This window comes from Doryrhamphus excisus, linkage group LG6 (assembly GCF_037039965.1).
Source record: "Doryrhamphus excisus strain RoL-2023G ecotype Guam linkage group LG6, RoL_Dexc_Guam_v1.1, whole genome shotgun sequence".
Taxonomy (NCBI): Eukaryota; Metazoa; Chordata; class Actinopteri; order Syngnathiformes; family Syngnathidae; genus Doryrhamphus; species Doryrhamphus excisus.
Genome location: NC_136362.1, coordinates 13,958,531 through 13,986,507, shown reverse-complemented (window position 1 = coordinate 13,986,507; position 27,977 = coordinate 13,958,531). Strand labels below are relative to the sequence as shown.

At 41.2% G+C, this 27,977-nt stretch overlaps 1 protein-coding gene across 3 annotated transcripts; it reads right to left on the bottom strand.

The window, feature by feature from the left end:
* Positions 1-7: 7 nt before the first annotated feature.
* On the bottom strand, positions 8-27,590 carry rock1 (Rho-associated, coiled-coil containing protein kinase 1). Of its 3 annotated transcripts, none has more exons than XM_058069176.2 (33): positions 26,579-27,587; positions 13,932-14,013; positions 12,475-12,575; positions 12,245-12,382; positions 11,985-12,160; positions 11,677-11,761; positions 11,438-11,582; positions 10,367-10,505; positions 10,191-10,282; positions 9,543-9,702; positions 9,389-9,464; positions 9,218-9,306; positions 9,081-9,129; positions 8,808-8,943; positions 8,618-8,709; positions 8,277-8,523; positions 8,093-8,199; positions 7,681-7,831; positions 7,439-7,599; positions 7,180-7,364; positions 6,792-6,861; positions 6,584-6,687; positions 6,335-6,500; positions 6,176-6,269; positions 6,016-6,104; positions 5,749-5,940; positions 5,448-5,613; positions 3,587-3,657; positions 3,433-3,521; positions 3,252-3,330; positions 2,912-3,173; positions 2,637-2,844; positions 8-1,833 (listed from the first exon to the last, which is right to left on the bottom strand). In XM_058069176.2, exons 1-33 carry the CDS (start codon positions 26,669-26,671, stop codon positions 1,782-1,784), a joined length of 4,146 nt encoding a protein of 1,381 aa, XP_057925159.2. In that variant the 5' UTR covers positions 26,672-27,587; the 3' UTR covers positions 8-1,781. The 3 variants fall into 3 exon arrangements, with proteins under 3 accessions (XP_057925159.2, XP_057925160.2, XP_078647630.1); XM_058069177.2 differs by having other exon boundaries at positions 8-1,452; positions 26,579-27,585; XM_078791504.1 differs by lacking the exons at positions 8-1,833; positions 2,637-2,844; positions 2,912-3,173; ... (1 more) ...; positions 3,433-3,521; positions 3,587-3,657 and adding an exon at positions 4,400-4,464 and having other exon boundaries at positions 26,579-27,590.
* Between the last annotated feature and the right edge of the window lie 387 nt (positions 27,591-27,977).

The window sequence follows — 27,977 nt, the reverse complement described above, 5'->3', positions numbered from 1 at the left end:
TCTACAGTGAATGATAAAGATATGTTTATTGACATATCCATCAGTGCGGACTCCAATGCAAATAAACCATGCAACTTAATTATCCAAGACCAGAGTAGATCAGAGTTCCAGTGCTTTTTTTCTTCTCTTTTAACTGAACAAAAAGGTTTTTTTTCATGTGGAGGTAAATCCCATAATCCATATGTCTCTCTCTTTCATTATTTACACAGAGGGGGTGTTTTGCATTAACAGGACCTTAGCGTGTTAATAAAGACAATGTGGCTTCTTTTTAAGTACACCATCCCCTAATCATGATATGAATGGAGTCTTGGGCCTTTTTATAATTATATAATTTCATTGCGATGTGTCCAAAACGAGGTAATCTAATATATATATATTTTATATACTCAAACCAGAGAAAGCAAATTACAATAAAACCACACATGTATGGCAGTTAAAAAAAAAAAGTAACAAGATGGAAGCGTTATGATTTGTTTCGTTTTGGACGAGGGGAGAAAAAAAAAAAGATATGGCAGTAAAATCAATATCCGAAAGGCTAATAAGGCACTAGGTGGGTCAAATGCTACACCTGTTTAGTCTTCTTCAAATAATTTACAATTCAAACAGTGCAGTTTTACATTTGTTAACTTAACGCTTTCCTTTTTGAACCATTTATCTATGAGTCAATGTAAGGCAATACATTACAAAAAAAAAAAACATGAAAAAAAATACATATCACAAGACAATGTACCAAATAAACAAAAAGTGATGGAAGTTTTAGGACTCCTATATGCCATTACAATGGAAGCTTCCTTATTTATGGCTTGGAGCAATAAAAATAATTAGAATAAAATAATGCATAGATTTAAATGATCTTACATGCTCCTCACGCAAAAAACATCTAATAATACTCACGTCCCAAATACTCTGTTCCAAATCTGAAAAACTTGACTTGGAGAGTGGTACAAATTTTTTAAAAAGGCCAGAGAGAGAATTATAGATGAAGGCATCAGTCATGTTTGTTGAACGGAAGTTAGTTTGCATTTAACGCCAGGATCTTGTCAGGCGTGTTATTCCATTTGTCCACCCCTGAGATACAATCACTGTAATCCCTGGATGACAGTACCTTAAAGTCCCAGCAAACACCCCTTTCTGTCCAACTGTCCACCACAAGTGTCAGGTATTTCAAAAAGACTGTCTCCGCTGTCCTGTCCAGCTTGACGTTTCATTCAAGTTTGGCTTTCAGGACGATGGGGCCCTCTTCTGGTAGAAATGTAGAGCTGCGAGACAGTGATGGACTTGCAGGATGTTGGGGTTGGGTGGGTTATTCAGGCCTCTCTCAAAGTCCATCACGCCTTTGTGTCTTGCTTATTTGCTAATACGGTGCTCAACACAATGCATGAGGAAGGAGGGGAGGGAGGGAAAGTATAGGAATAGTCCAGAAACAACAAATCCAACGGTTGAGACGGTTAGCTGAAAGAAACAAAGACATGTGTCCAGTGAAAGAGAGACAACACAAATACCTTGAGCTTGGTTAGTAGCCCGTACGAGAGGAAACGTGACAAATGCGACACCCTGAACATCTCTTTGCATATCACTGCAAAGGTGACATAAGAAAACCCATTGGTGTGTTTCACAGTAAGTTAGTCATGGATCCAAACAAAATATTAGCCAGAGAAGAATCCCACGTGACAACCAAACAGCCAGCCACCAAGTGTCTCGTGTTAGAAACACCCAGTTAATAATAATAAATAAGTAACGCTATAAAAGACATCCACACTTTTCTGACGAAGCATCTCCTGTCAACAAGTGCTGGATGTTGTGTCTGCTGCGTGGAGGCTGGACTGCGCTCTGCTACAACACAGGAGACAGACAGCAGGTCATGTGACTGACAGGCCAGCGCATCACAGCCCAGCACACGCTGATCCAATGCATACATATAAACAATTTATGTCATAGCATCTAGCGCAATACAATAGAGCTAGAGCCTGATCATTCAAATCCCTGAACTCATCATGATCAGGAATAATAGCATAAAGCTATTATGGACATTGACGAAATCCATTTTTTCTAGCTATTTATTTTGGTGGTGTTTCAATGGTATGGTATTATTTCCTCCCCAATGTAATGATCAGCCATCATGATCAATAGCAAAAATTAATCATGGATATTGTATTGATATATTTTACATTTTCTCTAGCCGCAATTACTCATTTTGATAGTAGAATGTATTATTTCCCAACATACAGGGTAGTTAAACCTCCACTCTATTAGACGCCATACCCCAATTAATCAAGAGTGAGTATTAGAATAAATGTCACAGCTCAAATACACACTCCTATAATGTGTGGATGTAATTAACATTAGTTATATAATGTTTCACTATTATTGGAAATATTCATATTGTAATATAATATATAGATATTTATTTGTGCAAATAAAATGTGTTGATCCCTATAAAACCCTACTTTATCCCTACTCTCTGCATGGGGTGTCAAAACAGCCTTAATAACTACATGGGGAAATACATCAAAATATTCTGGTTTGTGTCCAATATTGGTACCATTAGGGAACATAGTGTACTTTCTATACATATTTATCATGCTCATAAAAGTGGATTCATCTGGGAAATATCTAAAAATAGGTCCAAAAGTTACCTCAGTTTTGCTGTATTGCTTTTAGGGTTTTTGCGGAAGGACTGGTTGGGCCCGGGGCGAGTGGACATGGATCGAGGTGAGGCTCTCGAAAACGTGGTGGGAGGGGTTTTGGGTATCTTCTTTCCAAGATGGCCAATCCACTTCTTCTGCTCGTCTTGGGTCAAGGCCAGCAGGAGCATGTCCCGGGCAGAGGTCACGTCGTAGTTAACTGTGAGAAACCCCCAAAGCATTCAGTTTCAGGACCATGAAAGTCAGTCAAAACCTGCTCACCTTACCTTTGCAAGGAGCGATGACATCCTCCTTCTTGTCCAGGTGGTCCTTGTGGCACTTGACATGGCAGCGGCGGCACTCAAGGGCCGGTGGCGGCTTGAAAACGTGCCACAGCGGCTTGGAGCAGGCCTCACAGTTGGAAGGGAAGTGATATAAGGTGGGGATAAACTCGTGGCCTTTGTGTGGGAGACAGTTGGCCTTGTCTCCCTGGGGGACCGCCTCGATGTCTGCCTCTTTCCTGCACTCGCCCTCATTGGCGTACAGGATCTGAAAAGGAGACCGTGGTTATGTCATGGAGCGAGAGACCAGGTTGACAACTGACTGTATATAAGAAAAGCCTACAACCTGGAATATTCTGGGAATCTCTTCAGTCTCAGCTCGGTACACGTCTCCTTGTGTCACTGGTCTCACGTGGAACAGTTTGCTGCAGGGAGAAGGCGCACAATCAGCATGTAAACAGAACACTGCACACATGGTTGTAACTAACATGTATCCTTCCAATTCATTGACAAAAAAAAATACTCACTCGATATCTAGTACCATAGAAGGGTTGGACTGCTCTTTATCTTGCTCATCATTGTAGAACAAGATCTTCTTGCTGCTTACCACAACATACTGCAAAACAACATTGAAACAATTAGAGCAGGAGAGTGACAGGACTGAGGCCATATAATAAATACCTGCTTCTTCCATCCGTATCGCTTAATATTGGTGCGGTTAGGAATGGACAGCCAGCCCTCCAGTCTGGATTCTGTATGAAAGAGAAATTCCAGCGTAATTAGGAGTTTGGCAAAATTGTGGATTGGGGGTGAAGTTGAAGCGGGGGGCATGCAGAGAATACATCCAACCAGTGGGGAAGAAAATAAACCAAAACAAAAGGTCACAGCGAGTGAACCATCAGGTGATGGTCAGCCTTGAGCTTTTAGCCTGAGAAGAGGTGTCAAGAAGCGTTAGGACACTATGATGATGCTTCATTCTCCATGAGACATTGAGTGAGTCCTTCATAAATACAGCATGGCAACAAAGGCTAGTTTTGTTATTATTAGCATACAATTTCACTTGACTGGCTTGATCACTCCTGTGGTAAAGTGTTAAAATCATATTTTAAATAAGTGCATGCAGCTGAATTAGTTGCTAAATGTGACAATGTGATATAGATCCTCCAGTCCAAGCAACATTTCTGCTCAAGCATGCAAACAAAATATTGTTAAGCGCGTGAAACACACAGTGCAATTGATTTAAAAAAAATGAACAGCAGCAAGCCTCATCCAGGTAGCTGTCTAAGATACTGAGGAGAACTTAATATCAGGGTGACTTTACTGATGGGTGCCGGTCTTTATCACTTAAAAAGGAACATCCCACCTATTTTAGCTTGGTGGTCAGAATGTATTTTACTATCAGGCGTCAATCAAAAGTGTCCCCAAAACTAGACGTGGGAAACCAAAAAACACAACAGAACAGCAGTTGCAGCACAGGCCAGGCAAAAAGGAACTCGTCCGCTCGGTTACTCACAGAGGGAAAGGAATAGGAGAAGTTACAAAGAGCGGAAGAGCAAGGACTAGACATGAGGGGGAAATAGAAAGAGAATGATTTAACATATGAGCTGTCATTACCAATTAGACCTGTATGTCATCATGATATTGGAAAGCATATTGGGATTATTAACATTAACTGTTTTAATTGAATGAACACTATATGAGTTAAATGTAATACAATCCAAAAAATAGTTAAAATATCTTTCTATCTCAATAATAAGACCACTATTCTGCCTTGTTATTACTGTTACTATCAAAAGGATGTATCAAAAATATACTGTAGCGACCTGGCAGTTATGTTTAGTCTTCATTTTGTGATTTTCTAACAGCTGTGATGGTGCACATGTGAGGTAGGAGGACAGGTGCATGCAGAGATAATGGTTGAATTTGCTGATATTGTTTTGGCGCGCTTACAGTAGCCTGTTTTGTTTTTATTGACCGGTCGTCTCCTCTTCAACCTTCCAGAATCCAAATTAAAATGACATTAAAATTTTATTTTTATCAGTAACGATGGCTGCAAAAGTGCATTGTTGAGAGTAGTGTGACTGTGCAGTGTATTCTTCTGCTGCAACAAAGTACTTGTCGTATATCTATATGGACCAAATTTCTATTTTTCATTCATGGGAGTGTATATATAAACACAAAACACCAAAACTCTCAACACCATAAACTGAGGACCACCTGTATTGAAGTCACCTATGTCAGGGAAAACCAGGGTGTAAAGTTTCACATCCCACCCTGTTGTGTTGAAAGTGATTTCACCGTTTGCCAACTTTAAACATTCAAACTATGATTGTGTGATGCCCTGTCACTGTGTAATGCAGTTGCAGTTGTGACTATAGCCATTTCAATGCCCGATCTTCTGTTGCTCTGCTGCACCATTTTTTTTCAAAATCTGTGTGTAAAAGAGGCTAGATAAGGTCTGAATTGTTATTGCAAACAATATCTATGACACTTCTTATATTAGCAGCACTAAGAGGCAGGTAGCTTGTCACTGCGTCTATACCTGCGATGTTGCTATCTGTCTCATCTGTCAGCAGGCTGGTGATGCTGGAATTGTCCATGCGCTGTTGCAGATCGTTGAGTTTCTCCCGCAGCTGCTCAATGTCACTCTCCTTGCTGTCCAGCTGCATCTGAAGCTCGTTGCGGTACGTGCACTCCTCTGCCAGTTGCTATTGGTATCAGGGAGAGTGTGAGCCATCTAACCACATTCAAATGCATTTTAAAAATGTACGACACAACAGTGTCATGGTCAATCTGGTAGAACGTTCCATTTCCATTTAGCCGGGGTCAAAATATGAACTTACCGCCTGCATCTCACTCAGCTCCTTCTGATACTTGATGGCCATGTGGTTAAACTTCTCCTTCTCCTGGTTGAGCTCCAGCTGCAGCTTTCGGTTCTCCTTCTCCTTCTTCCGCAGGTCAGCAGTGCTGCCCTTTTTCTTCTGGTCCAGCTTCATGTCCTTTCGGTTCATTATCTCGGCCAGCTTGTTCACCGCCTGAAGGAGCAAGGTCAGCAAACGTGTTGGGAGTATGCGAGTGACTGCAGGTGACCCAGTAAGGTAGAGCCTTACCTGGGTCTTCAGAGTGCGCTCTGTGTTGAGGATCTTCTCATAGTTGGCTTTAATTGTATTTGCAATCTCCTCCTTCTGAGCTGCATACTCTAAAAGAAAAAGCCAATTCATGGAGACAAAACAACTACAAAAGATTAAGGTAATAAGAAAAGAAAAGTACCTTCCTCCTGAGAGCTTAGCTTCTCATTTAACTCTGCCTTCTCTTTGGTGAGATTCTCCACATCTTTGGTCAGAGTTTTATAGGAATCCTCAAGCTGAAAGGAAATTAAAATGTAAAAATCACCTTTTCCACAGTATAAAAACACTCAGGTTTGCTTACTCTTGCAATAGTCGCCTCCTTGTCTAAAATCTCCTGCTTGTGTCTCGTGACCGTCTTCTTGCTCTCTTGACTGAGCTCAAAGTACTGCTCCTCCTGAAGTGCCCGGGCCAGCTGTTCCGACTCCGCCTTTGTCACGGTCAGATCCAGCTGAGCAGACAGGGACTCCCTTTGCACAAGAACGAACCAATCAATATTTATTACTCCACTACCATCAGGGAGCGTTTCCAAGCATAAGAGTGACGTCTTTACCTTTCACTGCACAGCTCCTGCACTTTTTTATGAGTTTCTTGTACCTGCCGGTTCCTTTCCTCTATTTCCTCTTTCAGCTCTTTAACCTGAGTTTTGTAAAGCGTCTGAGTGAAAAGAGAGACAGAGAAGCGGTGAGAGACAGGGAGAGACAGCTCAGTTTGTGGTTTTTCCACGCAGAAATAAGTGGTGGGAGGGAGCAGACACTCACAGAAAAATACTGTTCAGCCTCAAGCTGGTCCTGCAGCTCCCTCATCTGTCCTTCGTTGCCTCTGTATTGTCTGGGAACACATTAACACAACTAAATTAGTGAGCCACAGTCACATCAAGGCTGGCATCACAAAGCAGCTAAGGGATTAGCAATTGAGTAGCTCCACTCAGATTAAAAAGTCTAATCCTGATGGAATGAATGCTGTTGCAGATCAGCTTTAGTGGTGTTTCACGTTAAACAGAATAATAGCATTTATTTGGAAAAAATGGGCAATTGACAGCTTGACTTGCAAAGAGCATTAAAGCCAGGGCAGTATAAACAGAATATAAAAAGATGTAAATAAACTGAATTCTCAACTAATTTGACAACAAACTTTAGGAGCACTCACTTTGTCAGCTGCGCCAGTTGAAACTCCAGCGAGCGTTTGCTTTCCAGCGCCGTGTTGATCTCCTGTTTGAGTTGCTTCTCTGAACACCGTAGCCGATCGACCTCCTGCATTCGGGTCTTCAGCTCATTCTGGGCGAGGACACGCTTGCTGGACTCCTGCTCCACTTGTATCCTCAGATTCTTCAGCTGAACCAGAAAGATGTAGCACTTTTCTCAAATCAACTTATTAAAAGAGCCATGTCGAGAGAGCATTCACTCACGTCATCCTCCAGCCTTTCCTTCTGCTTCATCAGCTGTTCCATCTTCTGCACGGACTGCTTGAGGTCAAACTCCAACATGGAGCACTGCTTCTCCACCTCCACCACGCGACTCTCTGCTCGCATCCTTGCTCCATTCTCTTCTGACATCTTCACCTGGACAGCTGAGGGACAGTGATAAAAGTATATTTAGCGAAAAGGAACCACCTCATATGAAAATGATAACGACACTAGGATCGTCATACCATTCATGGCTGCCGATTTGGCCTCTTCGATGGACTCGTACTTGTCAGTCAACTGTGCACGTGTCACCCCGTGTTCAGTCTGCTCCTGCTCCAGACGTTGCTGCATGGTCTTTAGTTTGTAGTTCAGGTCTATCTCCAGGTTGTTCTTATCCTACGAGGTGGAGAAACACAATCAAATTCAGAAATTACAAATTTGGAACAATTCTATGAATGTTCTGCAGTGGAACCCGTCTAAGTCAATCTACATGGTCGCCCGCTTTTGTTGGCATAAAATTTGAGACCCTATGGTCATTTTTAAGAAAAAGTAGTAATTTACATCAGCAGTTCTCAATTATTTTCTGTCATGCTTCCCCAAGGCACAGGAATGTATTCAACTACAGGGTCCACTGTACTTGATGTGGTGCTTGTTTACCTTCTCCAAGTTATTGCTTCTCTCCTGGGCCTGTTTGCGCTCTGCCTCCACTTTGGAGACGGTGAGCTTTAAGTTTTTGTTGTCCTCCTGAAGTCCTGCCATCCTTGCTACAAGAGTATTAAATATCATCAAGAGAAGTCACCATGTACCACAAGTTAACAGAGTAATTTCCACAGTGGGTCACCTTGCAGGTCCCGGATCTCCTCTGAGCCCAGGCTGTAGTTCCTCCTCTCAGAGTCCAATGTGCTCTGAAGAAGCAGGAGCTCCTTGTCCAACTGCGCCTTTTCCCCATCAGCAGCGCGACTCCTCTCCTGTAGCTCCCGGTTCAAGCTCTCCAGCTGGCTCATGGACTTTGCCATCTCGGTGTGGTTCTTCCTCAGCCTCGCCGCAGTGTCCGACTCTGCCCGGAGCAAGTCGTTGGCCTCTTCCAACTAAAACAACATTTTAAACATGTTTTTTCTGACAGTTTTGACTATCAGCACTCAAATGTTGCAGGAAAACTCCTTCAAGGATGCGGTGCAATACCTGACTCTGCAACTGTGCAATCTTGTCATTTGAAGCCTGCGAGTTCTGGCTAATCTTCCTCATGTCTTCAAGTTGCTCCTTTAAAGTGGACACTAGAGAGAGGACACAATATGATGATGGGGATGAATAATGTTAAGATTCAAATGCCAACTACATTACATCTCCATAATGCACTTTCCCCTGCCTTCACCTTCATTTTCCAAATTGCGTCTTTTTTCTGCCTCTTGATCAGCTTTTCTTTGGGACTCTGTGAATCTGTGCTGCAGCATGATCTTGTCCTTCTCCAGCAGAGACATGCTTGCCTCCACGCTTTTCCTCAAGTTTGCCTGTGGAAAACAAAGTGCAGCTATGATGAGATAGAAAGGAAACAAATCGCGGTGTCCAATTACAAATACAAAGTCGCTAATCTTGTGAAAATGAGCTGACGAAAAGCACACTGAGAAAACAAGCAGCATGATTTAACCTCTTCATCCAGTTCTTTCATAATCTTTTCAATCTTGGTGTTGGAGGTCCTGAGGCAAAGCACAATTACAAAAACATCAGCGGGTTGGCAATTAGCCATATTAGCCATAATGGATGAGAAATATTCTGATTGCATGCCTGCATTTCTGTTCCAACTCATCCTTCTGCTGCATCTCACTGTGAAGCTGCTCCTCCAGCTGGTAGACTCTTTTCTGCAAGTTCTCCAGCTAAACAGAAAATAGCAGAAATAAATCACGCTATGTTCTATTTGGGAGTACAAGAGGTCACAAGTGTGGACGGACAACTCACATGACTTTTGTCCTCCTTTTTTGAACTGCTACGCTTGTCACTTGTCTTTGTGGCTGCAGTAGAGCTGCGCAAAAGACTGCAAAACAAAACAAGTGTTAATTCAGCAATGCAAGAGGAGATAATAAACACCAAAGGCTGTTTCTGGTGAACTTACTGCTGATTGCTGTAGTAAGTGAAGCCCACAAAGGGGAGCTGGTTGCCCACAAAGGCCTTTGGTATTGGGAATGTCTCTTCTTCACCACGGTCCTCTTCTATGTCATCAAAGTTACTGGTGTCAATGTCGCTGCTCAGCTCAGGCACCACAGGGGCTGCCGCTGCATGAGACAAAAACAGAGGGTTTAGGAGGATGGAAAGAAAAAATATATATAGTGCATGTACCATGTTTTATTTCATGAAGGTACATGAGCTAAGATTTAACAAGTTGTTGTTTTTTTCAGTGCAGTACAACATTGTTCAGGAACACACATCTCGATAAAAATCCCCTTGAGAATGAGAAGAAAGCTGCCAGCGAGCGGAGCCCGGGTCAGGCTTTTGGAAGTGCAGCAGTGGCCCACACTAAAGTGCTGACTTTAGCCGAGTTACGTATTAAAATATAAACCCGGTTAAGAGCAAAATATAGCTGCAGGATTTGCCACATTTCTAATCTCTGCCTGCCCGCCTTGCTTGCTCTGGTGTCAGTCCAGGAGCATTAACGTATTGCCTGTGCTTTGTTGGCCTTAGTGCTGCCAAGGATCAGTCTGAGCTGGAATTATCAATATTAATGGCAAGCCAATTAAACGAACAGTGTACACACAGCTCTTACTTTCTCTAATGTTCTCCCATGTCCACTGATCATTCTTGAAGAAAGGATGCCTCTTGATTTCATCGACACCATTCCTACCAAGGCGGATGTCCCTGTTGAATGAGGGGGGAAAAAAAACACACTTCATTTGTCCAAAATTAGTCACAGAACACTCTAGAGTCCTGCTGCGATGTTACCTGTCCGTCAAGAAGGCACAGATAAGGTTCTTGGCGTCGTTGGAGATGTCGCTGTCATCGGGGAAGGTCAGAGCATTCTTATGGTTCATAATTTTGCTGTAGGTGCCGACCAGCGAGTCAGCGTAAAACGGCGTGTCGCCTGAGGACAATCGACAGCGAGTGAGGTCTTTATACAAAGCAGAGCTATTAAACACTATGCACAAGTTAGGGATATGGGGATTTTTGGTGAAATTCCAAAATCCACTTACTCCAATCGCGTCTATACCTCACATCGATCCCTCGCTCAATTGTGGTCTTCAAAAAATGTATGTACTCATTCAATCCCAGCCATTTTTCAAAAGACAACCACTTCAGTACCAGCCATTTTAGACGATTCCGACTGTTTTTTCCAAGGCACACCGAAAATTGTATTCTATGGCTATTGCAAAACAAGTGACATGTGTAGCGTACTGGTCACTAGGCGTCAGTAATGTTATATTGATGAGACATGATATTAGGTAATGTAGTCTGCAGTGTGAAGACCCCACTCCTTTTATAACACTGAGGCTTGGAATGAGTAAATTGGAGAGTGTAAATATATTATGTCTATGCTGTAATCCTGTAGCCTGTGCAATGTGGCGAAAACAACAAAAGATAGTATGTGAGTGTATAGTTGAGTTTAGGGGTGTTACTTCATGTCTACAGGACTCTAATATGTATATTTCAAATATAAATGTTTGAAAAAAACATATTTACGAAGTCCTAAAAAGATTTTCTATGCTGTGGCTACAATAACATTCCACTTATAAGATTGAATCCTACTTCATGGAATTTCACTTATCGTGGTAGGGTCTGGAACCAATTAACCACCATAAATGAGGGACCTACGCAGGTTATAATTTGACCACTTTGCACAACTTGTCCTCTAAGAGGAAGCTGAATTTCACAACAGGTGACTTTAAAATATTGTTATATTTTAAAATGAAGGCAAACAATACTAACTTTTTATAAGTAGTGTATTTGATGTTAGACACCAAGACTTCACAATATTTATTTATGTTAATAACTACTAAGAGGCACAGAAAGACTTACCAACTAGCATTTCGTACAGGAACACTCCCACTGACCACCAGTCGCACTCTCTGCCATAATAGCCGTCCCCTCCTTGGGATTTCAGTACCTCCGGCGAAATGTAGTCCGGCGTTCCCACTGCTGTGTCGCATCGTACCATACCATCCTAAAAAGATTACATCACTCTTTTAATACCACAACCCCCCACATAAAAGATGTGTAAAACGTTTATGAATGATGAAAGACACCAAATGCAGTACCTTGTTCATTTTCATGCAGGTCCCAAAATCTGCCAGTTTTAAGTGGCCTGCTTTGTCCAGCAACATGTTATCAGGCTTTACGTCCCTGCAAAGGTTAAAAAAAATAAAATACCTTTCACAAGACCTTCTTGAGAAAATTAAGTTCAATTTTCCCAACAGTAACTCTTTATAGAAAGAATGAAAGCGACTTGCATCCCTATAAAGGTAGTGGAATCATGTCATTTCTCTCAGCCAATCAGCAAAGAAAGGCCGTATTAATAGTCAATGCAATGACACGCATTCACACAATACAGTGACTGAGCTGTTACCTGTGAATGAAGCCCATGGCGTGGATACCATCCAGAGCCAGCACCACTTCTGCTGTGTAAAAGCGAGCCCACTTCTCCGGCACGTCGTAATTGCTCATCAGGTTGACTAAGTCTCCGCCTGGCATGTACTCCATCACCATGTAGAGGTAGCGATCGTCTTGAAATGCAAAAAATAGCTGCAAAGAGGATGAAAAAGTGTGTATTAGAGAGTATGAAGGTGTATACAGTAAATCCATGACGCTGGTACAAGTCGGACCTACCTGGACCACCCAGGAGCTGTCGGCAAAGGCCATGATGTCTCTCTCCTCCCAGAAGAAAGCAGAGTCCGACCTTTTGATCATCTCAAACTTACTCAGCAGCTTCATGGCGTACACTTTGCTTGTGGCTTTGTGTCTCACCTGGTGCAGATAATAGTGACATTATGGATGGGCAAAAACGTCAGCTCAGAACATAACCGGCAGATTTTAAGTACGATGTAGTCCAAACCTACCAGCTGCACTTCCCCAAATGCACCTCTCCCAATGACCTTGACCACTTCATAGTCTTCCGCTTTCATACGCAGGTCCCGAATTTTACTAATAGTATCTTTATCTGGGAAAAAGAAGCAAAGATTGGCATCAACAGAAATGAAAAAAAAAAATGCTGGCATCAAGCAGAATGGGGGAAACTGGCAGACATGTATTTACAATGCTAAAATGCTAGCTGCAAGAGGAGAAACGCCTTGTACTGTAGAGCCAAGTTGGCTGAAGAATAGTCGTTTTTATAAGTCTCAGCTTGCAATGAATGGAAATTGGGCTGCAAGGTATCCGAGCGTTATACATATAAAAACAAAGGTCTCGGTCATTATATAAAAATATATTAAAATGACTCATTTCCCGTCGTTTGTGAAATCCCAGCAGGTAAACACCAACATGCTGAGAATGTGTTACAGGAAATACATTCAATGTGTGTGTGGTGTTGAATGAAAGGTATTTCCAGTAAGGCCAAAACAGCATTGAATACACCAATCACACTAATGTGATAAGTGAGGAAAGAAGAGGAAGGGAGTTAATAGAAGAAAGCCACCCCTTAGGCAACACAGCTGCTGCCGAGTCCAGTGCTTCATAAGACCAGTCCATTAGTCCATATCCATGAATGATGCCGTCAGTACACTCGGCTGCATAGAACTGTGCTGGCGTAAGAAGCACTGATGGTATGGCTAATAGCAGTTTTTGCCTGAGGGCTTACAGAATCTTAGTTTAATATTCAAATAGGAGTTCATAAAATAGTCACAAGGGCATCAGATGGACATTACCCTTTAAGTCTTGTGGTAAAGGCGTGTGTGTGTGTGTGTGTGTGTGTGTGTGTGTGTGTACAGGAGGACCGCCAATGTTGTTTTGGTGTGGTGCAGCCGACAGTAGCCTCTTTTGTTTTGGCATTAAAGAGATTGTTGATTGACTGCCTCCTCGCCACTCTGACAATGTCCGGGTAGCTGTTACCATACAATCTATATCCTTAATGATGGTTGCAACCGTCCAGTGTTGACAGTAATGTAGCTATGCTTGAGCTACATGTAATGTATTTTTCCGCCATACATTGTTCTCAAGTAGGCATGGACCGGTTACCAATTTCAAGGTATACCACAGTATAAAATCATCCTATATATATATACACGACAAGATGGTTACAAATGAAGGAGTTAAGCAAAGGCAGGTCAGTTAATATACTAATATATAGTTATAATATTATGAGTCCCCCACCACCACCACGCCATCCCTGGCATCATGTGGGTCACCAGCCATTTATGAAAGCCCCTTTGTTGGGGACACTAAGCAGCAGACACCTATTGTGTCCAAGCCTGCACAAAAGCAGTGACCCCAAAACAGCCTTCTTTTCTGAGCCCTAGGCTTGTACACATATATAAGCATCAGTGGTTAATAGAAAAAAAGCATGACCAGGACTACTCACATCTATTCAAGAAGTTGTCAATACTCTTGTTTTTCCTCAGGGCAGGAAAGTCCAGGTCGTACACAAGCGCATCCAGACCGTCCTGCGGGGGAGAAGAGAAAGGTTCATCACAAACTCAGAGAATACAGTTCTTGATTAAATGGTTATTATTATTACAAGACCATCACTTAACAATACATCTAAAGCAACTCATGTTTAAAAACAGAATTCAGCAAAAGTGCCTAAAGGACATGGAATCCAGTCAGTGGAATTTGTCATCTCGTATGATGGCCCAAAAATGTTGACACCCGTGACTAGGTGGAAGAAAACATTTAATAGATGCATGCATTAAAAATCATGTGGCTGGTTAATTGGGAAACAAAACGACTCAAGGCTTGATTTTCCAATTAAAGCATGTGAAGCAGCAACTAAGTACATTTTAGCAGGGTGGCGGCTCTCAATAGCCATTACAGTCAGTGTGAACTGTAAAACAGCGAGTTGCAACACAGAGGAATTACAGAAGCTGTTCCCACATCAACACTTCCTGACAATAATTAGGAACAATCTCACTACAAACAAAGAAATAATTTGGGCCACCACAAATAAAAAAAGAGGGCTATCCTGTCTCAGACGAGTCATGACCATAAATGTCACAGGCAGGATTTAGTCTAATCTTCCATAATCCAGAATGACTGAAACGAGATACAGTAGGCACACCAACACTTGGGAGCACTACATCCTGCTACGTTGACAAATGCATACATTTCACTAACTATTTGTCATATCTGGGCTTACTATCTTGCATTTTGGTAGCCTGCAAGTGACTTAAAGACAGAAGTGAACCAGTGATGCCGCTGTGCACCAGCGGCTCAGACAAAACAAGGAAGCCATTTAAATAGCTCCACACCGGAGATCAGGCTCATACCCCCCACACCAGGAGACAAAACAAGCAAGAGGGGTAAGTGGGCGGTTGGGTAAGTGAGCCCGAGAAGATAGGGAAAAGTGGGGACGACACCAAGCAAAATAACCCACAAGTATATGGACAATGATAGATATTGCCTTACAACAGCACCAAAATGGATTTGAAACAAGATGTGATTCAAGTATAGAGTTTCACCTTCAATTGACCACTATGGCATTTACCATTTTGGAACAATGTCATTTTAGTAAATAAAACAGGGTTATTCAAATTGAAATCTGCAAGTCATATTAGCCTGGACCACAAGTTGGTTGGTGGCAACAAACATTTTGAGTACTAAAAACAGCATAGCACTCCTGTCATATACAGGATCTTTGACTCCTCTTTAATACTTGTCTGGGATCGATGCTTTATATTTGTATCGGTCATCATTTAGTCAATTGTCAGTCAATTGGCTTAGTCAATTGGCATTTTTTTAACTAATAAGCCCTATTCAAGCACACAGCATGGCTTATGAATACATTTATTTTGGAAAAAACGTGTTAAAGTGCAGCTGCAAAATTCAAACCATAATGTGGCGAGGTATAACAAAAACTTATTTGTGTTATTTCTTGTGGAAATGTTGATTCAGTTAGTGTACGTTTCTGACCTTCTGGAACTAATTACTGACATTAACCAAGGTTCCACTGTACCTCTAAATGATCTTGTTAGCAATGTTAGCAGCCACAATATCAACAAGAGCCTCATGACATGATGTGGTACACTTTGGATTATTGGGGGGGGCATAGAAGAGGAGAACCAAGTCCTCCTTCAGGAGCCTAATCACAAGGCTCTGTGCTCGGCAGAGTGTGTTTGCATAACTTCCTGCCACAGAGAACTCTGGACAGCCACAGTAACATTCCATAACAGGACTGTACACGTCAGAGAGCTATTTTAGGTATGTGGCCAAACAAGTTCTCAACAAAAAAAGTGAAGGAAGGGGAGAATAAGAAGGGGAGAGAAAAAAGTTGCATATAGTGAGGCTTGTTTTCACTCAGCACTACTGCTTTTAATGCTGCGACGGAAAAGAGGAGGGAGCAAAGGACTGTGTATGTGGGTCCAGTGGGAGAACAAATGAAGGAAAAAAACAAAGAAACTGCCTAAAGAAACAGGTATTTTGCGAGGAGAGTATTGCCCAATAACACAAAGACTCAAGACTTTGAGCAGCAGTGGTTCAAAGTCTTTAGGTTGGGCTTGTGTCACTACAATCATTCGTTTTTTTAAGGACATTTGTTTCAGTCAGTAGGGTTGGGCCATATGGACCTTAGTATACATCACAGTATTTTTTAAAGATGTATCACAATATGACATAAAACAATATGAAATTTTAATTCAGCAGAGTCTTGTATGAAAAGCTACAAACCTTAACCCGTATAATGAAATACACTCTCAAATTGTAACGCATATTGTCACCACCATTATCACTCTGGAAAAGGTTATGAACCCATTTCTAAGGCTTTGGGACTCCAGTGAACAAGAGTGACAGCCATTATCCACAAATGGCAAAAACATGGAACAGTGGTGAACCTTCCCAGGAGTGGCCAGTGAACCAAAATTAACCCAACAGCACAGCGACAACTCATGCAAGAGGTCACAAAAGACCCCACAACAACAGCCAAAGAACTGCTGGCCTCACTTGCCTCAGTTAAGGACTCAATAACCCAAGAAAACCTTTGTTTTCAAAAACAAAAATCTTTGTTTCTCAAATGGCTTCAGTCAATCAATAAATGTACACCAAAAAAATTAAAAAAATAAAAATGTGTTCATGTTTCATATAAGAATTGTGAATGATGGGCAAAATTGAAAAAGAAAAGTGCAGTTCCCCTTTAAACATGCCTGTACTGTTACTTAAAGTGACTCATTTTGGTACATTGCTTGACTTCCTTGCTCAATCTGCTCCATAATTTTACTCCATATACTGATATGTTAAAGAAAGCGACCCAAGCTTTATTTTGGCGCTACACCAGCATTGAGTACTAGGCCACAGACATCTGTGGGAAAACATACCAAGAGCTTTCAGCACACCCCTGTTCCATTCTCTACATCTTGAGGCGACATCTTTTCGGGTGATTAAATGTTTGATGGTTTCAAAAGAAACACAATTTTGCCATAAATGCAATGTGGTGCTAAAGTGAGATGTAAAAAATGTGAATATCAGCGCAGAATGCAATATTAAGCGGTTGACATTACATATGGTAATTATTTCTTCTAAGCTTCAGGAGGGAAGAATCCACACGCAACGCAAGCTCTTTTCCAGACATTTAAAAGTCTGAGTGCAAGTTTCCATGAGAGATTCAGCCACATCATCCCATTTCCGCATCCAGCCCAACTTGTCACTTCCTTCTCTGCCACCTCTTCAAGACAATATGCTTTCCACATGTCAGCCGGTGCACAGACTTGTCTGTCTGTCTCAGGTAAAGTCAGATCCCATAAACGAGCCGCCTAAATCATAAGGTTTTAGTTTAATCACTCTCAGACTGCAGATGATAACAACTGACAGGAAATCCAGCTTGCCTAAAAAAACTGCATAGCTTACAACTCTGGATAAACCGTAGTGACAGTGAAACTCGAGGTGGCAAAACAGGGGCATTCCATTTCCTTACGAGTTCCTGGCCAGACAGAATCACCGTCACAGACGCTGTCACGTCCAAATATAATTTGGCTACTCCCAACATGGAAGAGCACTGACTGAACATGCCATTCTCAAGTGTTTCTACACAGATAGTCAACTTATCACACTGCTAGCTCTGACTATCTTCTCGACATTGAGGTCACGGGGTCTGCGCAGTGAGAGTAGATCTGACTGAACATTATTCCATTCAAAGTTCATTTGGCAAATCCAAGCCAAGATTTGCTCCATTATTGGGAGCCTCTATCATGTCAGTATGCATTCCTGCACATCATCGGTCAGTTGAGGGACTGCAAAGCGACAAATTGCTCTGACAATTGTTTTCCCCCCCCAGGCATGAGGGGCTTAAGGGAGCAGTTTGCAACAGACAGCACTGAATCTGAACTAAAAAAAAAATGGGGCAAGGTCTCTAACTGGGACTACAAATAGGTAGTTTTCTATACTTGGAGAGTTCTATTGAAAGTCACACATAGTGGATGAATTGTTTGGGCCTCCAACAAATGCGACACATGCTAAACGTAGATGCACATATAGGCCACACTGCCCTGTTTGCACAAACACAAAAAGAGATGCAACAAGGGCTGCAACTAATGTTTTTAATAACCAATTAATCGGTCAATTGCTTTTTCAATGAATCAAATTCCATAAAAACCACCACATTTTTAATTGCCTCCTCTGTATTCTTTATTGCAAATTTCCCCACTGAGGGACGAATAAAGGCATATCTTATTCAGAAATACAAGATTGGAACTGACAGAGCAACTGACAGATAAGGGCACAAACACCAGGTTGCCGCATGAATATTCTGTTAAATTAAGGTAAAATAATGACAAATCTAAATATTTGTCAAATAGCTTCATCCATCCATTTTCTATGCTGCTTATCCTCACTAGGGTCACGGGTATGCTGGAGCCTATCTCAACTGTCTTTGGGAGAGAGGCGGGGTACACCCTGGACTGGTCGCCAGCCAATCACAGGGCACATTCATACCTACGGACAATTTGGAGTCGCCAATTAACCAAGCATGTTTTTTGGAATGTGGGAGGAAACCGGAGTACCCGGAGAAAACCCACGCATGCACGGGGAGAACATGTAAACTCCACACAGAGATGGCTGAGGGTGGAATTGAACCCTGGTCTCCTAGCTGTGAGGTCTGCGTGCTAGCCACTCCTCCGCCGTGCCGCCCGACGCAAAAATTGTTTCAGAAAAAAACATTTTTGGGGGTGTTGATCACCGTTACCCACAGTCAAAGCTGTGCGCCTAAAACTCAAATATAATAGTTTTGTTTTCATTGATGACTAAGGAAATTAAAAAATAATAATCTGAGAGGCTGAAATCAGAGGACACTTAACTGTTGCAGCTTTAAACACAGACGACAGTGAGAACGGACACACAAAACTACCCAAACACAACTGGTGGGCTGTCTAATACAAACCCAGACCTAAAAAGTATTTTAACAGAACAGAAACAGACCAAAGAGAAGAGAAGCGAAACAAGTGACACGGAAAAGTCATACAGGAAAACATAGAAATGAGTGATAGACATGGATAAACACACAAGGCGCACAAGAACACACAAGAACACACACTGCACGTCTCTACCTGTCAACCTGTTTCACAGTCTTTACAAATATCTATAAATGGTATTGTACTGGCTCTACATAGTCCATCTTTTCTGTCACGGAGATTGCTATTAGACAACTTTGGTTTGTTGCCATTGGCTGTAAAGTGGGAACCAAAGTGGCAAGGATGAAACAGCTCTGTGTGTGTAGAGCACACTTCAGTGAGGACGATTACTTTCCTACATGCCCTATAAAAAGTGGCGTATGCACACATTCACGCAATTTGTGGTTCATAAATTCCACCTTGAGAAGTGTGCGTATGCAACTCCGCCTCAAGTTACACCCTTTCCACGCCTCCACTTCACCATAGAAGATCAATTGCAAAGTGACTGTTGAATATAATGAATGAATATGAATATGTCTTACTCTTTTGAACACTAAGTGTATCCTGACCAATATTGATATCATATAACAGCAAGTATCATATATCAATTATTGGCCTTCATCTAAAATGTCGGATATTGGCACTGCGATACAAGCAGTTTATTCCAAACTCCACCAAAGCACATCTATAGGACAGAGCCCACATACTCACAGCAGCAGCCTGTGCTCGGGGGTGTTCAGCAAAGAGCAGGAGTGATGTCAGCCTTGTAGATTTTCCATTAAATACCAAAAATGACGTTGCAAAACTTGTCATGTACGAGTGTCCCATGGTGGCACAGAACCAGGAAAGTTTCACATGACCAAACTAATTGCACATTTGAAGCAAAGTTAGACGATATATTCTCACTGGACAACAAGGGAGCCATCATTAGCTATAAAAGATACCCCTTCAGTGGTGAGTAAAGTCGGGTTTAAACTAGTAATTCAGCATCTCAAACCCTGCTAAACAATGCCTAGCCGCTTCTACATAATACATTAAACTATACCACAGATGTCAGTTATTCTCATAGCTATTGTTGCTGATTATTGTTCTCTGAGTAATATAACTTGATCAAGCTTTTTTCCCACACTACAAAATAAGTCTGTATGATTTGTGCCGATATCAGCCTGCCATCGGTTTCAGTTGATATTCACAGCTGCAATACCGTTAACGGATCAGAATTGAATTGACTGACGACTGAACACATACTGTTTTGAGATGCAAAACGCTTTACTTTTTGACCGCAGCCAACTAGCCGGAATGGCTTCCTTCAATACCAAAAACCGCCAAGAACTTTGTCACAGGACAAAGTAGGGGAAATAAAACTGTTCAATAATTATTTTTAGCTCAAGATAAATTAACAGAATAAAATCATAAAACTAATATTTATTATAGAAATCAACTCAACTTGAATAATAAAAATGAATACAAATAAATACATTTAAAAACAGGGGTCTCCAACTTTCATCATTAGAGCTGTCAACTATTTTAAGGAAATTGATATTGATCGGTTGGACCATTCCTACATACAACTTCATATAAAAACATTACAAACTATCTCAATAACATCTGACTGTGAATTACGGACTATTGAAAATACACAATACTGTTTCCATAGCAAAATAGTTTTGGAGACTAACATTTTCACACTGGCAAATCCAACCTTTGTCATACGCATGTGCAAGTAATAAGCATCCACTACCTTAAGTAAACACATTTCTGTGAAAGATATTAACCCGGAGGTAATATACACACAAGCTATGCCAGTCATATTGTGGAAGTTAATTTGCAGAGTGTCTCACAATACTTTGCCACATTCCAAAGCATACTATAATAAGGTGTGTAGTCAGTGTTCTAAATGTATGCAAAAATATCTTGCGTTACATAAATCTTTGCTCATATGTGATGGTGGTGGGTGTTTTTAGATTATGCTACACTCTTTTACAAAAACCAGAATAAGAAACAGGCTGTTTGTAATTACTTGCATAATCCTGCAAAGGATATGGTGGAGGTTTTAAGCAGGTGCTTTCTACTGCAGTGACACATCGACAAAAATGCATTCCTCAGTTCAGAACTTGACTTATAACTAATAACTAATATGACTCATTTAAAAAAATAAATGTGCTCTTTAAAGTCAAAATAACATCAAGACAGGATAAAAGATAAGAGAATGCAAAACAAATGTGAACACGATCAAAGACGTGTCATGAAGCCAGTATAACAATCAAATGAGGTACACGTACAACCAGTTCTAATGCAAGAGTGGCGGCACTCAAAGCAGAAAAACAAACAATCCTTATTTGGGTCAACACTAAAAAAGAAACCCGATCTCCTGAAGGTGTTGGAATTTGATCATCAAGATTCACGTGGTAGCGATTAAAATTTGGAGAATTTCCCATCATTAAAATTCTTAGGCCCTGTCCACACGGGAACACTTCTGGGTAGGGCTATTATTTTAATAACCGATTGATTGTCGATTATTTTGTCTATTAATCAATTAGTTGGATTTTTTCCACCTCTTTCTGATGCAGAAATAGAACATTTGAACTGACACACCGCTTAAATATTCTGTTAAAGGGGACATTGTGTTTTTTCCACTTTTCTGATCTCTAAATGTTGTATTCTCGTCTATTTCTGAGAGAAATTTTTAATTATAATTTAAAAAATTGTATTTTTAACCTTTTTCTCTCACCTTGTGTTTGCTCCCTAATGCTGATACTATGTGGGAATGGATAAAAGAAAATTATTTACATATATAAAATATATATAAATTTTATAGTAGCGCACCGCCAAAAACGTGTTTCACCTATTAGTAGTGTTTTATTCAAACATGTATTTCATGACTAATGAGCACACTGAGTGGAAATGTAATTTATAAACAAACTGTAATTAAATGTTGGCAGTGACATAAAATAGCTCACCGCTCCTTCCTTTTTGTCAGAGCAGATTTAATAACGCTGTAAGTTGGGTACACCTATGGTACCGTTACCCTGGACTATACATTTATACTCTTTATACAGGACACATTTCTGTAACAAAAATATTTGCTTTATTTTATGTTGTTAATTGTGTTATTTTGCCAAAATATATACGTGACTGAACAATTCATTTCACATGTATTAGTTTTCAGTAAAACGGGCATCAAATTTAATGTAGGTTTGTGTCAAATAGCACAAAATGTTGTACTTTGTATTAATAGTCAAAGTATTATTGGACTAAGTAGGTCAGGTAGCAAAAAGAGGCTCAACAATTTAAACTCACTTTAAGGGCTCTAAGCAACTTTGCCATTAAATTAACAGTTTTGAAATGTTCTGCTTTTTGTTGAAAAGTGTTAAGTTAATAACTAATTTTTTTAATTCTGTTATGATTTTTTAAAAATGCAGACACAGCAGCAGCCGGACACAGCGAGGGCAGTACCATGCAGCCCACCACCACCACACATTATAGTAGGTTTAATGAAATGTACAATTACTACGCCTTCTATATGGACTGCTGTAATTAAATGTATTTCATGAAAAAAAAATCTCTCTGTGTAACATGTTTCTGTAATATCCCATGCTTAGACAGGTGCAGCCTACATATGTACAATTTTGTTGAGCTAATAGAGGTAATATACTGGTGCACTCCACAGTCCGGGGAATTATTTTATATGGGCCTTTTTGAACAACATTTTGGGTGGAAAAATCTGTTATTGCGCTCATGTAACCAGTAAACAAAAGTAAAACAAAAACATAGTATGCGCTAATATGTACTAACAGTAACCAGTAAGCCTTTTCTGTTGGGCAACTGATATTTTCCTGAAACTAACCTATGTTCTATTGCTGATTACTAAAGAATGGAAAAAACAGCCTGTTTTTTTTACTTCTTTAAAGATCAGTCAAATAGTCAAAAGTGGCCAGTACTGAAGGGGTTGTTTTTTGAAAAATGGCTGGGAAGAGTTGATGGCTTATTTGTATTTCAGTTGAATTTTTTAACTTGAAAATGCTTAATTTAGGAGAAAAAACATGTACAATTTACACAAATGCGCTTTTTTTTTTTTACTAACAGACTGTATTCAACCACAAAACAGCATCATTTATTCATAAATATGTTTGAATGACTGATACTGCAATATGGCGAGGGACAACTGTACATTTTTTACAAAAAGGACAGACTAAAATCTTCTCACTTTGTCAGGTTGCCGTCATGCGCTACATCAATCCACTGAACAGGCTGCGTTGCGAGCTATCAGCTGTTTCCAAAAGCAACAAGTGGACAATGATCAGATGCCCTAATGTCAGGGCGCTTTCACATCACAATGTCAGGAATTCTGTCTCTCTTTTAGGAGGGTGCCCAGAGTGTGATTGAGGAGGGGCAGGCAGCCCATCCAGATAAGGCTTCCACCCATCTATGTGGGATTTATTTAAGGGACGGGGGAGGGTTAGAAGATAAAGGACTGACAAGGTTGCAATCCAGGCCTTGATAGGCACAGTCCAGTTGTAAGGTGCAAGAAAAATGCAATGAGAGGAAAAGTCTAAACAAGAGAAAAAGAGACGAGGTAAAGAAGCACGGGAGGCTAAAACACTTGCATTGAGCATTCTGATGGAACCTATTACGCCGGCTGCTTTATGAGCCTAATGTCGTGTTTCGCTGCCGTCAGAAACATGAGTCTTCAGTGCACATAATTTTGGTTTATGGCTAAGAGAGCGGCGCCCACACCCTGCTACCTCAGAGCTGCCTGCATTGTCTCAACTCTCTCCAGCAGAATGAGCTTTGGGACACACCAGTGCTAAGAGAGAGCGAGCGAGCCCAGTCAAAAGACAAGAGGTTATTTGATTAGGATGGAATTTTATTAAACGGTGGGTGGAGTCGCGTGGTGGCAAGAGACGAGAGGAGGGGGACTCAGGGAAAAGGCCGCCATTCATTGATCAAGGCAAGGGAGATTGTGGTGAGGGTGGAGGGGGAAAAAAGGAACAACAAGCTTGTGTGTATGAGGCTGCCAGCAGGAGCAGTCCCCGCAACGTTTGGGCCATTAAAAATGCATGTGTGTGTGCACTTTTACATGAGTTTAATTGACTCTGTCTGCAACAAGAAGGGAGGTCACCAAGACTAAGTGGGGCTGCCATCTACAGTCACCTATACACCAATACGGCAAGACAAGTGAGCGGGGCAGCGGGTTGTTGCTGTGGTGCCTTCTGCTTGGCACTATTAGCCTGATTAAGCCCAGTCAATGAACAGTCAATGGCACTGCGGCTACGTGCACACTGCAGGGGCATGATCCTCAATTTGGATTTTATGTTAAAATCTGTTTTAGGTTTTGGTTGCACGGTGCACGAGTGGTTAGGCCACACATCTAAGAGAGACCGGGTTCGATTCCCCGCTCTGACATCTCTGTGTGGAATTTGCATGTTCTCCCCGTGCATGCGTGGGTTTTCTCGGGGGACTCCGGTTTCCGCCCACATTCCAAAAACATGCTAGGTTAATTGGCGACTCCAAATTGTCCATAGGTATGAATGCGAATGTGAATGGTTGTTTGTCTATATGTGCCCTGTGATTGGCTAGCATCCAGTTCAGGGTGTACCCCGCCTCTCGCCCGAAGACAGCCGAGATAGGCTCCAGGATGCCAGGCGGATTTTGTGGAATGGGAGTCAATATTCTCTTAGCTAAATGATCCTGTGTAACAGATTAAGAACAAAGAGGGCAGTAATTTGGGCTATGGCAGTTTGTGGAGAACTCGCTGTGACGTCTGCTGCGAGAGTGTGAGTGGATTGGATGTCGGAGCTTGGTTGAGGCACTTGCTGACACTTTTCAAAAAAAATGTTTTGGTTGACAAGAAGGGCTTTTGCCTTCATCGGAGAGTACCTTTATACAAGTCTCGCCAAGCACAGCAAAACATGCCTTTTGATGACAGTATATGCAACGTAACCGTTCAAACTGCAGTAGCATTGCATGCATATCAGACTTGGATCTTCTGAATGAAGCTTGAGTCGCATTTTGGGGAAGAAGACAAAAATGAATTGTGCTCTCCACATTGACATGGGAAAAAAATCAGATACAGGTCACAAAAATCTGAATTGACCTGTACTGTCTGTGATAACTCAGGAGATTACGTAAGCATTCACTACAATCATAATTAAAGCCTTTGTCATGAGTGCAACCATACAAAAGTACACTATCTACTACAATAGCTGTGTTTCATCAAAAAGGAAAGTACAGTCCTCACATTTCAGCAGGCATTATTGGACAGCATTTGTTCTCAAAAGACAATATTATAAAAAGTAAACTTAAATACACTGTACTTTAGAGGAGTCAGGGTGCAGCTTGTATAGCAGTGTATATATACACATACACACACACAACCAGCATAGCCATTTTTTTCTACATATCTGGCAAAATAACTGTTGTCTTGCATACAGTGAAGCATGGTGGTCGTAGCATCAGTTTGGGGATGCACGAGTGCTGCCCACACTGGAGAGTTGTGTTCACTGATGAGAAAGATAAGTACCAACATGAACTGTGACACTGTGAAGCAGAGAATGATCCCGTCCCTTGGGAAACTTGTCCTCAACATGCTAATGACCCCATAACATGATGAGGCTGAAGGTTGAAGGTGATGGAGTGGACAAGTATGTCTCCTCCAGACCTAAACCCAAAAAGGTGGAAGGAAAGAAAGATGGTGGAGGAGTGTGACGTGTCTTAACAGTGAAGTCATCATGGAGGAGTGGAAGAGGATTCCAGTGACAACATGTGTAGGTCTGGTAAATCCATGCCCAAGATGGCGGTGCTGGATAACAGTGGTGCTCATGGTTAATATCCACACCACGGACACAATTTGGGTATGTTCACTTTGAGGTGTACTCACTTGTTTTGTGTGTTTTGACAACAGTGGCTGTGTTGACTCATTTTCAGTGGATAGTAATACTGCTATACCAGCTGTACACTGACTACTCTGTAATAAACATTGTTATATTGTGTGGCTTCATAGCAATACTTTAGTGTCCAAATATAGGCATAACTTCAAAGTGTCCTTTTTCTCCACTTGTCCACAGTGGGATAAATGCGAATCATCTTTCTACATTTACATCAATGACCAGTTCAACAGGTGTAGTGACACAACTTGTAGGTTCCATCAAGGAGAATCACTTAAAATAAAGTTTGGACATAAAACAGACCAAATAGCAACCACATCTTCAGAGCTTCCGGGCATTATGATGACATCACATAGCACTATCAGTTAGTAGTATTGAGTGCTGGTGATTTGTTTTTCCTCCCCAATGTGCAATCAAACGCTATTATATGCCTTTCCACTGTAGGTGACACCCTTGCATGTGCCAGGCTGATATTACCGAGGCATTTTGACACCAATATATTAAAATCATGCTTGTTTTTTTATGGAAGTTTTGCATGAGCCATGTTTGCCTGCAAGTGTTTGTTTAACTATAACAGTACAACTGGATGTTTTGATTAAAGCTAAAGAAAATAAGATACTAAAGGAGATCATATATGGCAATCATATATGACTCATATGGCATTATTGTGTTACATGCTGTACAGACTTTGGGCTCAGAGTTAGGCCAGCTCGCTAGCCACTTAACCGGCTAACAAGCTACAAACTTACCAGAAGACAATCCGTGTTTATTTCCGACTTGGGGTCCTGCAGCATGGCATCGATCTTCTCAAATCGAGCCTCCATACTTTCCCTGGAAGACATCTTCGCCTTTGAACGAAGTCCAGATTATGTCTTGTTGGGAACAAAAAAAAACAAGGAGCTCAACACTAGCGAGGCTAGCTAGCGTTAGCAAGCCAACGGATAGCTAGCTAGCCAGCTAGCTAGCCAAATGTTCTTTTTTTTCTTCGTGTCAACTTTTCCGCGTCAACTTAAAGAAAACACATCGTTCTCCTGGATGGTTCACATACGATAAAACGTTGGAGGTTCCGCTGGATGTACAAAAGCCACATTTTTTGTTGGGGCTTTTTTGGTGTGAAAGATACTTCCCAACGTGGCTGGCAAACAAACTTGAGTGGGCAAAAATTGTCAATGCAGCGACAGACTCGTCAGCCTCCACAGGATGGCCACACGGGATAACAACAACTTCGAATAAAATGTTGCATTCAAACAAAACATGCAGTTAAAACATCGCACTTTGTAGACACACTTTGCGTCACAGTTAGTCCAGGCCTGTTCCCATTTTGTTCCAGGTCTTTGCAGGGAAAGAGACAAAGTAATCTGACAGCTCAAAAGAAGAAGTGGTGGAAGTGGAGCAGAAAAAAAACTTCTGCTTCTTGCAAATTTCAGTTCAAACGCCAAGTGTGTACGCCGTTTAACGGTTCTGGTGCAGCCCCTTTCTGCGGTGTCGTCGACTGTCGGCAGCTTCCAAGTCCAAAACGGCGTTATTCCTCAGCTCTGTCACCTGCGGACTGGACGTAAGATGTATTTTAGTTGCTATAGTTGAAGGGAAACAGTAGACGATGCCCAATTTTCTTCCATAAGCTAGCCAACATGTCCGCCTTCCTGTTCAAACACCCCGGAGGAGCCGCTTCAAAATGTCAAGCGGTGCGCACGCGCATTGGCATGCAGTCGCGTTCCCAGGCTCGTGATAGCAACATGTTGCTGCTGAATGTTTGCCAGTACTTCTTAATAACAATAACATACGTTTGTATACATTATTTGTAATGCATTTGCATTTTTACTAAATAAAAAAATATGTGTATAATATGAAAACATTACTTCGACAAAAATGATGCGACAAATACCAACTTTTTAAAATTAATTTATGTATTAACGGAAGTTAATTAAGAAATCAATAGCAATATGACAATAACGTGTACACACAAATACAAAAATAAATAATATGTCATATAAAATTATAAATAAAATACACATTAAAAAGTAAAACAAGTACACAGCAGCAACTTTTATTATTTTTTTCTCATTATGTCACTGATTCTAGAGCAGAACTTTGCCAAATTACTGAATTACTGTGTTTGATTGTTCGGGCACTTTCTGTTGTAGCAAG